Genomic DNA, 12,409 nt, shown 5'->3' on the forward strand with positions numbered 1-12,409 from the left:
TACTAGTAAAACAACTTTATGTAAAAGCTTTGATCATTTTCCACTTTATAATGCAACGAGAGACATCTGGAAAGTGCCATTCTCTTTTATCCTGTGTTATTTTTAGGCTCGCTAGGTGGCAGTGTTCACATAACCTCAGTTCATTTCTTGGGGCTGTGACCTGCTTCGCTCCACTCGTTAACCACCTGTGACAGCAAACAGGAAATCTCAAATATTTATCAAGTAGATTTTCACTGGAAAAGCAGCTATTTCTATCACTTTTAAGAAGGCGAGAATGGAGGAATTTTCTGGTGAAGAGGTACTGAATATGCTACCAACTATTTCGTTGCGATACTCTTGAGTATTAAATCGAAAATATAGATAGCTAGCTGGCACAACAACGCGATCCAGCTAGATAGCTAGCTCCCTAGCTAGCCAAATAGCCATACAGTGGAAAAGACAACTTCCAAGCTATTGTTTAAACAACCTAGCCATAATCTCTGAGTTACAGCATTTACCTAACTACCTTGATATTACTGTGCATCTCAGTTTCAGTCCTAGAATTTTGACCATTCTAACTGCAGTGAAAGGTGTGGTGAGTTGAAGAGATGCTAATGCTAGTCTATCTGACTCATCACTGTTACATTGTTTCTAGGGCTCTTTCAACTCAGAAGAGGCCAGTAACTCCGTGAAAGAGGTAATTACTATCTATTGAGTAAGCGTCAAGACGTTGAAATACGTTTGAATAACCAAATGGGAATATTGATGTTAAGATGGCTTTTAAAATACATAGTTTTAGCTAGCTAATACTTCGTGTAAATTGACAGTGAGGTATCATGTGAAACTATATCCAGCCTCGCGGTCTGTTTTTCCCGATTACTAAAGACACTCAGTCACATCCCCAGTATAGACGTGACTGAATACAGCACTGTTCACATCAGGTCCCATGCTCCCACATGCCTTCAGGGGACAGCCTTCTCAGAACTGTGTGTGTGTCCATCTTGCAGTGCATTCAGAGTATCATTGGAGAAGAGAGCTACAGACAGGACACTGTGAACCAGTGGACAGCCAAGATTGTGGAGCAAGCCCTCACCCTGCTGGTCAAACAGACTAAGTCATACAAGTACATTGGTATGGCTGCCGTCATCTCCTATTGAACACACAGACTTGTTCATTTTATCGTAGATCCAGCATACAAACCTATTGTATGGTGCCAGTGGTGAAACCATATGTGACAAAACACAATTGCTTATTGACATTGTGATTATGATTTGACCCCTGCCTGTACCTCTCTCTACAGTTAACTGTGCTGTCATGCAGAAGAGTGGTGCTGGTCTCCACACAGCTAACTCCTGCTACTGGGACACGGTTACTGATGGTAAGATAACATCGACCACTGCTCAGTTCAAAGCCTTTCCTAGCTACAGGTTGTTACACCAGGTAATGGGATTTAACCATAGATTTTTGGTATCCATTACTGGGAGTTACAGGTTAGGTACTGTTTGGTGTAGCACAGAAAATGTATGACCAACCTTAACTTGGCGATACTATCTTCGTTCTTGATTCGGCCAAACATGTATATTCTAAAATGTCTGTGTCCATTGGCAGGTGGTGCGTTTTAATTTAGAAAATGCTCCGTTATAAAAATATTTTTTTTGCTCATTGAAGTAATCGACAATGTGTACACCGCCATCTTGTCTATTTCAAATCTTCTTTCATTGAACGAAACAGGTGAGTGTCATCATTGGGGTGGAACCACGTCTCTTCACTAAAGCAGCCCTCCCCAGCTGCCTAGGAAACACTGCTACTGCTTATCAAACTGACCAATGCACTGTCTGTTCCTTTCTTTCAGGGAGCTGCACAGTGAAATGGGAGAACCGCACTATGTACTGTGTGGTCAGTGTGTTTGCTGTGGCCTTAACCCCCTAGACCAGGACCAACCCTGATACTTCTGAGAGAGAGGGTGCAATTCTTCACCCATCTGGCAGGGGGAGGTATTCAGTAATCAGTAGCTCACTGTACATTCTATGCTGAATGGGACAAGCAGAGAGACGGCTATAGATGCGGTAAAGGGGTCAATGGAACTCGACCAAAACAATGGAAATGTCATGGAAACGCGTGTGGGAAAGATCCTGAATCTCCTAATTGCCCTCCAACAAAATAAGGTTATTGTGTATGTGTATTTCACAATGCATGTTCATGTCATCAAGTTTCAAGTTTTTAATGTCACATGCACAAGTACAGTGAAATGCCTTTCTTGCAAACTCAAAACCCAACAATGCAATAATCAATAACAATGTAATAAATGACTTTGACCACCACCACCAACTTCTGTATGCTAGCTATGCTACCAGCTTATACGAATGGTAGTTATCATTTAGCAGTCACTTCTTCTAAACCTGAAAAGGGACAACTTCTAAATGTTTTGCAGGGAAAACAGCCAAATATATCCAAATCGGACTTTAGTAACCACATTGTGGGCCTGTTACAATACATCAATTATGACGGATTTGATGAATATCCACTTTGTTCGATCAGATTTGTTGAATGTGCACAAATCCGGCGTCCTTCTATCCCCACGGTTTGCATTCCATTGACCTCTTTACCACATCTATTGAAATGCTCTGGATGGGCTGAAATGCTGTCTACCCTGAAGAGACTTTATTCATTGACTTTAAATGCATCAGTTGAAATCTTCGTATTATGAAAGCTTGGCTTCAAAGCTGCTACCTTACTTTACCAATGGTCCAACTATAATGTTGGGTTTACTTCTAATTATTTTGGTGTGTGCTTATATTTGTACGATTGTCCCACTTCCTTGATATAGGGTGAGGAAAATCCATGTTTATTATGTACATTATTTGACATCACAGTTAGAGATCAGATTAACTTGCTTTAGGAAATGCTATGTAAACAGATCACAGGATATTATATACAGACACAATTTCAAGTTGCAATCGTTGAAAAAACATAAGTTTCCATAGAAATAATAATGTGCCTGGTGTGCAAGGTGCCATCGATAGACTCTAGGACCCATAACTGAATGTCATCAAACGTTCAAATTAAACCATTTTATGCTGTCTGTGTGTGACTGTTCTATTGTTATATCAAGCAGCACGAATACAACACCATGCAGGTCCATAGGTATTTAACAACTCTAGCCAAGCGTTATTACAGTACTTTATGCAGTCTAGTTACAAGACTTTTCCTCACCAGCGCTTTGGGTTTCTTTGACTCTCTGACCTCAGTAAAAAGAGAAGCTGAACTAACACACGTACACACACACATAGGACTGACATGTCTCAGTGGGCTCACCGTTCAATGAAATGTGTCACTCACTTGGCCAGCCTACCGAAACTCAGCTGCTATTGAGTCCAGCAGGAGAAGCTGCAGCTGGGATAACATGAATATCACATCCCAAACAGCTTTTTGTTGTTGCGTATTTTCATTTTATACTAACTTTAGCTTTACCTACACAGTGAAGAAGGCTGCAAAGCCAAAACGTCTGGTAAGCTATCCCTGATGCAGTGAAAATAAAATATGTTTTTAAATGAAGTAAGCTTTATGCACACTATTTTGCTTATACAAACTTGCAAATACAACACCAGAAACAGGAAGAAGTGAAACTAGAGAGTTTTGAAAAGTTTCCATGTTTGCATGTTGTATTGCAGAACAAGAGTAACGTTCTGGCCTCTGTGGTAAATGCGGGTAGGTTTGGTAATTTCTTCACAGATTTCTGCAAGAAACACATTGTGAAATGTCACTGAGGCGTGTTGTAGGTCAGGATCATTAGAACAGTGAAGTTCACTTCCATTTTTGGTGCTATGATTTGATCAACTGTTGTGTGAGATAAGGGCACTTCAGTATAATTTTTGTTCAATTCACCCAGAGAATCCATATTAAAAACCATTGATTGTTTATGTCGGGGAGAACAACACAACAGTTTAGGAATGTGAAATGGCTTACAATCCAGAGGATACTCTGGGTCTGAGTGATATTGAAAGTTAACTTTGATAACAAAGTAGGAATATTGCTATTGCCTTGTTGGTGCTCTTGGAGGGGTGTTGGGGTCTCAGAAGTTTTCCTTGTTGAAGATGAACTTGACACCAGCCTCAGAGTGAGACAGGCACTGCTTCCCCAAGACGTCAGCCAGCTGGGTGGGACCGCACAGGAACACTCCTACTTTTTTCCTGGACACACACACACACACATTCATTACGAATAGTCCACATGTTGTGAACTATACATGTAACACGTTTTACAATTTGAGTACATCTAACTCAAATATGTCTCTCTCTGGAATATGCAAATTCTGTTGGCTGTAATTTGGAATAGAAGAGGCTGAAAGGCACTCACTCTGGATGCTTTGTCCCAATTGTAGTGAACTCATTGTCCCAGTTAGGTTTCCCATACAGAGTCTTCTGCTTCAGCCCTGTGATAGGGTCATTCTCCGCCTCATGGTGGACTCTGAAGTGAGCAGCCTTTTGTAAAAACATAAATATATATTGTGATTATGCATTGTCCCGCTCTCATCTACAGGCAATAGTTATTATTTTAAAGAGAGAACGCAGCTTTTTTAGTTTTCATTCTTATTTTGTACATATGACATAAAGGGTGGGGGGGGGATAGGTGACCACATTCTGAAATTGCATTTTTGTCCCCCCAGTTTTATCATTGGAATGTGATACAAAACGAGGCAAAGGTGTGCTTTAGGACCATGCGGACATCTCCGAGCGGTCGGGTAGGCTGTTTGGAGTGTTTATCCGAAGGGATAAACATTTTCTTTTTAAATGATGTCCCCCCCACTTCTAAAACCAAAGTTGCGCCCCTGCTGAAAAGTGTGGTGTGCTGACCTCGGTCTCTTTCCAGCGGGTCAGGTAGATGTTGTAGCTGAGGAAGTCCACCATGCCTTTCTCTGTCATCTGGCCCTCCAGAGACTGCAGCAGGTCAGCAAACCACTCAAAGGCCTGGGTCTCAGGACACAGCCAATAGAAGTAGATCTGGCATGGAGGAGATGGAAGAAAGATTGTCCGTTTCACATATTGGACAAAACAAAGCTCTGAAGAAGTCCTTGAGGCCGCAACGTGAAGCTTAATAAAGAGCAGCGATACTAGCAAGAGCTGTGTGTGGGCTTCTTCTTTTTTCTCATCTTATTAAACTGTTACTATGCACCTGCAACGAAGATAGCTCATATGTGCGAGTGCCTTTTGAATTTTGAATCACATATTGGACATATAACAATGAGTTTAGAGCTGACTAAAGGAACGATGCAAACGTTGAAAATAAATTAACATTGCACTCATGGCAGTGAGATTTCTCTCACTTGATGAAATGAAATAGAAAAGTAAATCACGATGCAATGAAGAACATTTCAGCTGAAACATTGGTGGAATGAAATGGGGAAGTACCCTAACACTGCAATTTAGAAAGAGAAAAAACAGACAGACAGAGCCCATCTCTCACCTTCTTGGTGAAGACGTTCTGGTTCTCCTGCATGTGTTTGTACCACACTGACTTGAGGATGGAGGCGAACGGGGTGACCCCGATGCCAGCACCCACCAGCATGACCACCTCGTAGCCGAACACGTCCTCACTGGCTGTACCAAATGGGCCATCTATCGCCATTCTGCATACAGGGAGAGAGTTACAGTCATATAAACAGTTTAATAGTCTTCTAATTGCATTTCTATGGTAAAAACATTAAAGAATCTAATCTACTGGATACTTTCTGGTTGAACAATTACACAATGTTGCCATTAGACGTCTCTATTGAAATGTACCACATATATCCTCTCTTATGCCACTTCCCCTCACTGTTATTTCACAGTAAAAAGGAAACACTACTACCCCATCCTCATATTCTAAATGACAGCCCACCAACTGTACACTATGATGTCAAGTAGGGACATTAAGCGCAGAAATGGCTGTTTAAAAACCTAACATTCAACCTAATGGATATTTAACCGCAGGTTAGTTAAGGGGACGGGTTGGTAGGAAATGTTCGCTCTCTGCATTCAACCACGTACTTGGGCAGTTTCCATGCTTCCTGTGTCTCGTTCTTGTCCCCGCCACAGGCCTCGTACAGGCCCTGGGTCCAGTCACCCACGATACGGATGTGGACGCTGAAGTGGTCCTCCTCGGGGGCGGAGGTGAGTGTGAAGGGGTGCCACTCCAGCTGGGAGACACAGGGACACTGCATGAAGACGTACTGGCCGACCTCCATCTTGAAACCCTTCCTCTTCATCTGTAGCTCCAGGGTCTTGGACGGGTGCATCACCACCTGGAGAGAAGAGACAGATGGGAGACAAACAAGATGGAGGCTAAAAGAGACAGCTAACTGTTGGATGAGTAGACGTGAACTGCATAGTGCATGATGCTGGTTCTTAGCCAGGGCTGCCTTCTAACAACGACGACTGTCTCAATCACGGACTGTCTCAATCACACTGGCTTTGAATAGAAAAGAAATGGCCCGTTAGAAAAATTTAAGAAATTAATAGAAATTGCCTGTTGGGAGTGTACAAGCTGGCGTGAAACACAATACTGACCTTGGTGATTACGACCTTCTGTTGGGAGCGGTAGAATCGGACCAGTCTCTCACACACATACAGGATCATAGGCCCCACCACCCACTTCCATGTCTGAAGAGGAAACCGATAGAGAAAATGTTATTTACAAAAAAGAATCAGCACACTTAAGTCATGTAAAAAACCGAACTGTCATAGCTCACCATAGGAGGGTTCCCAGCAAACTCGGGCTTAGAGCAGAAGGTCCCGTTCTCTCCCCATGACTCAAACCGATCTGCACACTGCGATGGCTTGTGCTCCTGGAGACTTGTAGCAGTCTGCCCTCTGACAATTCGCCTGTGGCAAACCGTTTTAGAGAGATTTAGACATAAAAACGGTAGGGCTTAACCTGCAGGTATAATGCTTTTATTACTTGTCATAAGCATGTATGAGCCTTTTTAATATCTTATTATGAGGCTAATCATATGTTATGTCTCTGTAGGAAATGTTCAACTGACTCAAAATGGGTGTTATGGAGAAACAATGAATGTGCACACACCATTGTGAGAGTTTTCACTGACTCACCCGAAGCCGTGGAAGACGAGTCCGATGAAGAAGATGATGAAGAGGTGGTGGGTGTACCAGAAGACCTCGAAGTATGACCTGCGGATGACCTCCATGGATGATGTAATGATAAGGATGAGGGCCAGGGTGATGACCACGCCCGTTAACCCCGCGATGGTGGTGAACATCACTATGGTTGGGTTCTGACCCAATCAGAGAAGTGGGATTTCAGATGTCAACATACACCATGATGATAAAACAACACTGAAGTAATGCAGTCATGTTGTTGCCTCAGAGGGAGTGTGGAGGCTGTGTTTGGAACTATCTGCTCAACCTATTTAGGGAAGTCGTATTGTTCAGAAATGCTTCCCTCAGATTCAGCATAATGAACTTGCTTTAATATTACAAGGAGTGGGAAATTAGCTAACCATTTTATGATCTGTTTTTAGACATATATATCTCTGTTCAGAGGAGGCAGCCAAAGAGTAATGAAGGAGTCATAGTGTGTTATGGGCTGGGGGACATAGAAATACAGTATCATTCTATTCAGTCATTCTATTTCTATGCTGGGGGACATAGCATTCTATTCAGTCATTTTATTTCTATGCTGGGGGACATAGAAATACAGTATCATTCTATTCAGTCATTCTATTTCTATGCTGGGGGACATAGCATTCTATTCAGTCATTTTATTTCTATGCTGGGGGGCATAGAAATACAGTAGCATTCGATTCAGTCATTCTATTTCTATGCTGGGGGATTTAGAAATACAGTAGCGTTCTATTCAGTCATTTTATTTATATGCTGGGGGACATAGCATTCTATTCAGTCATTCTATTTATATGCTGGGGGATTCCTACCTGTCATAATCTGCTATGATGTGTCAACATTCTGACCTTGGTCAGAACTGACCTCTTGACATAGCTATATAATAAACAGGAATACTCTGTAATGCTTTATAGATTCATAAACCCTTTTCTAACAGCTAAATAAGACATATTAATGTGTCTTGGCAGTTATAAACATAATGAACAATGTGTCCTAGGCAGTTATAAACACAATGAACAATGTGTCCTAGGCAGTTATAAACACAATGAACAATGTGTCCTAGGCAGTTATAAACACAATGAACAATGTGTCCTAGGCAGTTATAAACACAATGAACAATGTGTCATAGGCAGTTATAAACACAATGAACATTGTGTCCTAGGCAGTTATAAACACAATGAACAATGTGTCCTAGGCAGTTATAAACACAATGAACAATGTGTCCTAGACAGTTATAAACACAATGAACAATGTGTCCTAGGCAGTTATAAACACAATGAACAATGTGTCCTAGGCAGTTATAAACACAATGAACAATGTGTCATAGGCAGTTATAAACACAATGAACAATGTGTCCTAGGCAGTTATAAACACAATGAACAATGTGTCCTAGGCAGTTATAAACACAATGAACAATGTGTCCTAGGCAGTTATAAACACAATGAACAATGTGTCCTAGGCAGTTATAAACACAATGAACAATGAAAATGTGTAGCTAATAGAATACTGACGGTCTGGTCGGTCCTGATGGGGTTTAGGTAGGAGGCGTTGTCTCCGATGCCAATCTGTGACAACACAAAGGGCAAAGAGCTGCTGTTCCTGTCCAGCTGGGCTCCCATGAACCACTCAAAGTTAAACAGGTGGGCGACGATGTGGACCGCTAGGGAAGGACGCAGGCAAAGCAGAGATTACTATCTGTACAGAGACATCTGTTTGATGACAACGAATGAAAATAATCAAAGGCAAATGTAAACCAAACTAATTAAGTGAGTAGGGTACCTGTGTGAAATGCTATCATGTAAGCCACCAGCTTGTGAAAGGTGATGTTTCTGTCCAGTTGTCGAGCAGCTGTGCGACTGCAACACTGAATGTGTAAGATTTTTTTTTTTTAATGTGACCCAGCAATTATTTATAGATGATTATCCATACACATTTGGATAAAATAGGGTTGGGGTGTGTGTGTGTTACCTGGATGGAGCCGCGGAGGAAGGACAGAAGGTTCCGGCAGACTGGTAGCAGAATAAGCATACAGTTAAAGTTGAGGCAGGCTGCAGGAGCCCTGGCCCAGGAGAGGGCATGCTGGAGGAGAGAGAGAGTAGGGTTAGATAGAGAGGGGGAGAGAGAGAGTTGGGTTAGATAGAGAGGGGGAGAGAGAGTAGGGTTAGATAGAGAGGGGGAGAGAGAGAGTAGGGTTAGATAGAGAGGGGGAGAGAGAGAGTTGGGTTAGATAGAGAGGGGGAGAGAGAGAGTTGGGTTAGATAGAGAGGGGTAGAGAGAGAGTAGGGTTAGATAGAGAGAAGGAGAGAGAGAAGAAGTGGGAATCATTAGTCGAACGTAACAATTTGTACAGTTTGAATCTATGTTTTTTTTACTTCTGGTTACTGGTTTCAATTGAAAGGGGCCCTCAGGGACTGAGAGGAGTGAGAGGGACGTAGAGTGCAGACCCAGTTTCACTTCTGGTCATTACTACTGTTAGTCTAGCCACCTGGGCTGCCTGTGAGGAACATGTAATCAGCCGTGCACCCAGCTGTAACCACAGAGTAAAGATAGCGCATCAAAGTGTGATTATTTTTTTGTTTCAATCTCTGTCACACAATAGAGGTTAGGTATAATATACACTACACATATTCAATATGATTGACCTAGTACTATATAATAAACGTGTAGAATGTAAACAATTATTATAATAATTACGGTCCACATACTGAATACAGTGTACATAGTACAGCAGGCCTGTTGACAGACGACAACAGTTGGCCAGAGGTCAGCACTCACTCAAGATCTGGTTCTGGGTTGCCAAGATTAATAATACAGTAAGAACACAGTATGCAATCTTAAACTGACCTCCATTTCTTAAATCATTTCTTAAATAGAAACGATCTTGAAAAAAATCGAATGACTTTCGGTTGGTTCTCAAACTTACCCCAAGGAGGACCCGTGTATAGAACCATCTCTCAGTAAGGAAGTTCATGTAGAACTGGACAAACAGGTAAGCGTTGATTCCCAGCCAGACCAGCTAAAACAGACCCAATTCCCCTGGTTAGAACAGTAGGACATTACACCCCAAAACAGAAATGTAGAGTAATTATAGAATTGAACTTGACAGACTTACAATGACAAAGACCGAAAGTCCCTCGTTGGCAGCAAAGTTGCCCATGGTGAAAGGATGATTGAGAGAGTGTGTGTGTGAGAGAGAGAAAGCGAGAAAGAGTGAAAATGGAAGGGGACAGTGATGTGCTGAGTTATATAGACTAGTGCACTAGAGACCAGGACATGTGGTTTCCACCACAACCCCTGTGAGTGAGGGTGCATCTCAATAGTCTAACGCTGCTTCCTCTTTTCTTCTCTACTTCCTCATGCACTGATCTGAATATAAAGCAAATGTGAAGCAATATGGTGATTACCTACAGTACAAGTCAAAAGTTTGGACACACCTACTCATTCAAGGGTTTTTCTTTATTTTTACTATTTTCTACATTGTAGAATAATAGTGAAGACATACAAACTATGAAATAACACATATGGAATCATGTAGTAACCAAAAAAAGTGTTAAACCATTTTATAATTGAGATTCTTCAAATAGCCACCCTTTGCCTTGATGACAGCTTTGCACACTCTTGGCATTCTCTCAACCAGCTTCACCTGGAATGCTTTTCCAACATTCTTGAAGGAGTTACCACATATGCTTTGCACTTGTTGGCTGCTTTTCCTTCACTCTGCCGTCTGACTCATTCCAAATCATCTCAATTGGGTTGAGGTCGGGGGATTGTGGAGGTCATCTGATGAATGGATGATCTCCACATGTGTAGTTCCCACCGTAAAGAAGGAGGAGGTGTCATGGTGTGGGTGTGCTTTGCTGTTGACACTGTCTGTGATTTATTTCATAGTTTTGATGTCTTCACTATTATTCTACAATGTAAAAAATATTAAAAATAAAGAAAAACCCTTGAATGAGTAGGTGTGTCCAAACTTTTGACTGGTAGTGTATATCAGGTATTTGTTCTATCCAACTCTATCCAACGACATATGTGCAGACCCACTGGGCACAGACGTCAATTCAACGTCTATTCCATGTTGGCTCATTGAAATTCTGTGGAAACAGCGTTGATTCAACCAGCGTGTGCCCAGTGAGGATGAAGGAAAGGAGGAAAGGAGGAAAGGAAGCCACTTTAGACTATTGAGATGCACCCATACTGCGTGCTATTTCATTAGGGAAGTACATGTAGCAATATCTTTTGCCATCCCAAAATACTGCGCCAAGACAGTCTTTTCATTTCTTTATATGAGCATCAATGGACTGCTTTCTTTTCCAAGAGGAAGTCATCTCTCCGTGGCGACACAGTGACTTTTATGCAGCAGAAGTGAAGGATTTCCACAGGAGAAGTGAAATCTCTGATCAAGTTGTATGTCGTTTTTCCCCTAAATTGTTTTACAAAAGGTTTAAATGTGTATATAATGTGTGTAAATATGTAAAATATGAATGACAAACTAAACATATATCAGATATTTCAATACAATGTGAAATGATGTCTAGTCATTATGCTAAACTAGTTTGATTGCATTGTTTTTCAGTCAGGCTAAGTGGAAACGTAATGAAATATTAAATATTCCAAAGAAGTAGGCCACATATTGTGAGACGTTGATCTAACTCAAGCAGACGACAACCCTGTGAGAGCCGCTTGTGACCACAAGAGGTCCCAAAAGTACACCAGTTCTTCAATGGACTTATCTTGCTCTTACAAGTACATGTTCTTGATTCCTTTGGACAAGATGTTAAAAAGGAATGTTCAAAGTAGACCTAATACAATTCACAATTTCAAAGTGTGAATAACTGATGCCAAATTAGATCATTCAATTGTCTGCGAACTTATCTCAGCAAAACCCCTGTAGAATTGTCCACTGCGTGTGTCGTAGTAGATGATTCTACAGATTGATTAAAGGAAAATGGAGGATGGACAGAAAATCATTATTCTCCTATTCTTTTTGCCTTTGAAACCTCAATGTAGTCGGAGCCAGTCACACTGTGAGTCACATAACACGAATAGACTGTCATTACTCATTTACAGTAAATGTACTTCTATGAGTAGTTCTATAGAATTTGAATGAGTTCTATAGAATTTGAACGAGTTCTATAGAATTTGAATACTAGTATGCCATAGAAATAGCATTCACTCCAGCTGTAGCTCAACATAATGAAGACTATGAGGTGAAAGCACTAGTAATTGACTTTGTATGCATGTCCAGCAAAACAATACAGCGTCTGAATCAGCGGAGGCTTCTGAGGGGAGGACGGCTCATAATAATGGCTGGAACG

General features: G+C 41.4%; 2 protein-coding genes across 2 annotated transcripts; one reads left to right on the plus strand and one right to left on the minus strand.

Annotated features, from left to right (window-relative positions):
• Nucleotides 1-162: 162 nt before the first annotated feature.
• On the plus strand, nt 163-3,059 carry LOC311118342 (dynein light chain Tctex-type 3-like). Its single transcript, XM_084193155.1, has 5 exons — nt 163-298; nt 635-676; nt 987-1,110; nt 1,280-1,357; nt 1,832-3,059. Exons 1-5 carry the CDS (start codon nt 275-277, stop codon nt 1,906-1,908), a joined length of 345 nt encoding a protein of 114 aa, XP_084049281.1. The 5' UTR covers nt 163-274; the 3' UTR covers nt 1,909-3,059.
• On the minus strand, nt 2,185-10,290 carry cybb (cytochrome b-245, beta polypeptide (chronic granulomatous disease)). Its single transcript, XM_084193154.1, has 13 exons — nt 10,207-10,290; nt 10,018-10,110; nt 9,063-9,173; nt 8,874-8,958; nt 8,606-8,754; nt 7,068-7,249; nt 6,707-6,839; nt 6,525-6,617; nt 6,006-6,259; nt 5,443-5,605; nt 4,833-4,979; nt 4,336-4,460; nt 2,185-4,169 (listed from the first exon to the last, which is right to left on the minus strand). The coding sequence occupies exons 1-13, from the start codon at nt 10,249-10,251 to the stop codon at nt 4,052-4,054; spliced, it is 1,698 nt and encodes a 565-aa protein (XP_084049280.1). The 5' UTR covers nt 10,252-10,290; the 3' UTR covers nt 2,185-4,051.
• Between the last annotated feature and the right edge of the window lie 2,119 nt (nt 10,291-12,409).

The sequence above is a fragment of the Coregonus lavaretus genome, assembly GCF_964263955.1.
Source record: "Coregonus lavaretus genome assembly, contig: HAP1_SCAFFOLD_2439, whole genome shotgun sequence".
NCBI classification, from domain to species: domain Eukaryota; kingdom Metazoa; phylum Chordata; class Actinopteri; order Salmoniformes; family Salmonidae; genus Coregonus; species Coregonus lavaretus.

Excerpts from the sequence above, each read along its gene's own strand:
- LOC311118342 (XM_084193155.1), top strand. The coding sequence starts at position 275 with ATGGAGGAATTTTCTGGTGAAGAG. Across the intron at positions 1,111-1,279 it reads TAAGTCATACAAGTACATTG|TTAACTGTGCTGTCATGCAG; the intron begins GTATGGCTGCCG and ends CTCTCTCTACAG. Across the intron at positions 1,358-1,831 it reads CTGGGACACGGTTACTGATG|GGAGCTGCACAGTGAAATGG; the intron begins GTAAGATAACAT and ends CCTTTCTTTCAG.
- cybb (XM_084193154.1), bottom strand. The coding sequence starts at position 10,251 with ATGGGCAACTTTGCTGCCAACGAGGGACTTTCGGTCTTTGTCATT. Across the intron at positions 6,840-7,067 it reads CTCGTCTTCCACGGCTTCGG|GCGAATTGTCAGAGGGCAGA; the intron begins GTGAGTCAGTGA and ends GGTTTGCCACAG. Across the intron at positions 4,980-5,442 it reads AGAACGTCTTCACCAAGAAG|ATCTACTTCTATTGGCTGTG; the intron begins GTGAGAGATGGG and ends CCTCCATGCCAG.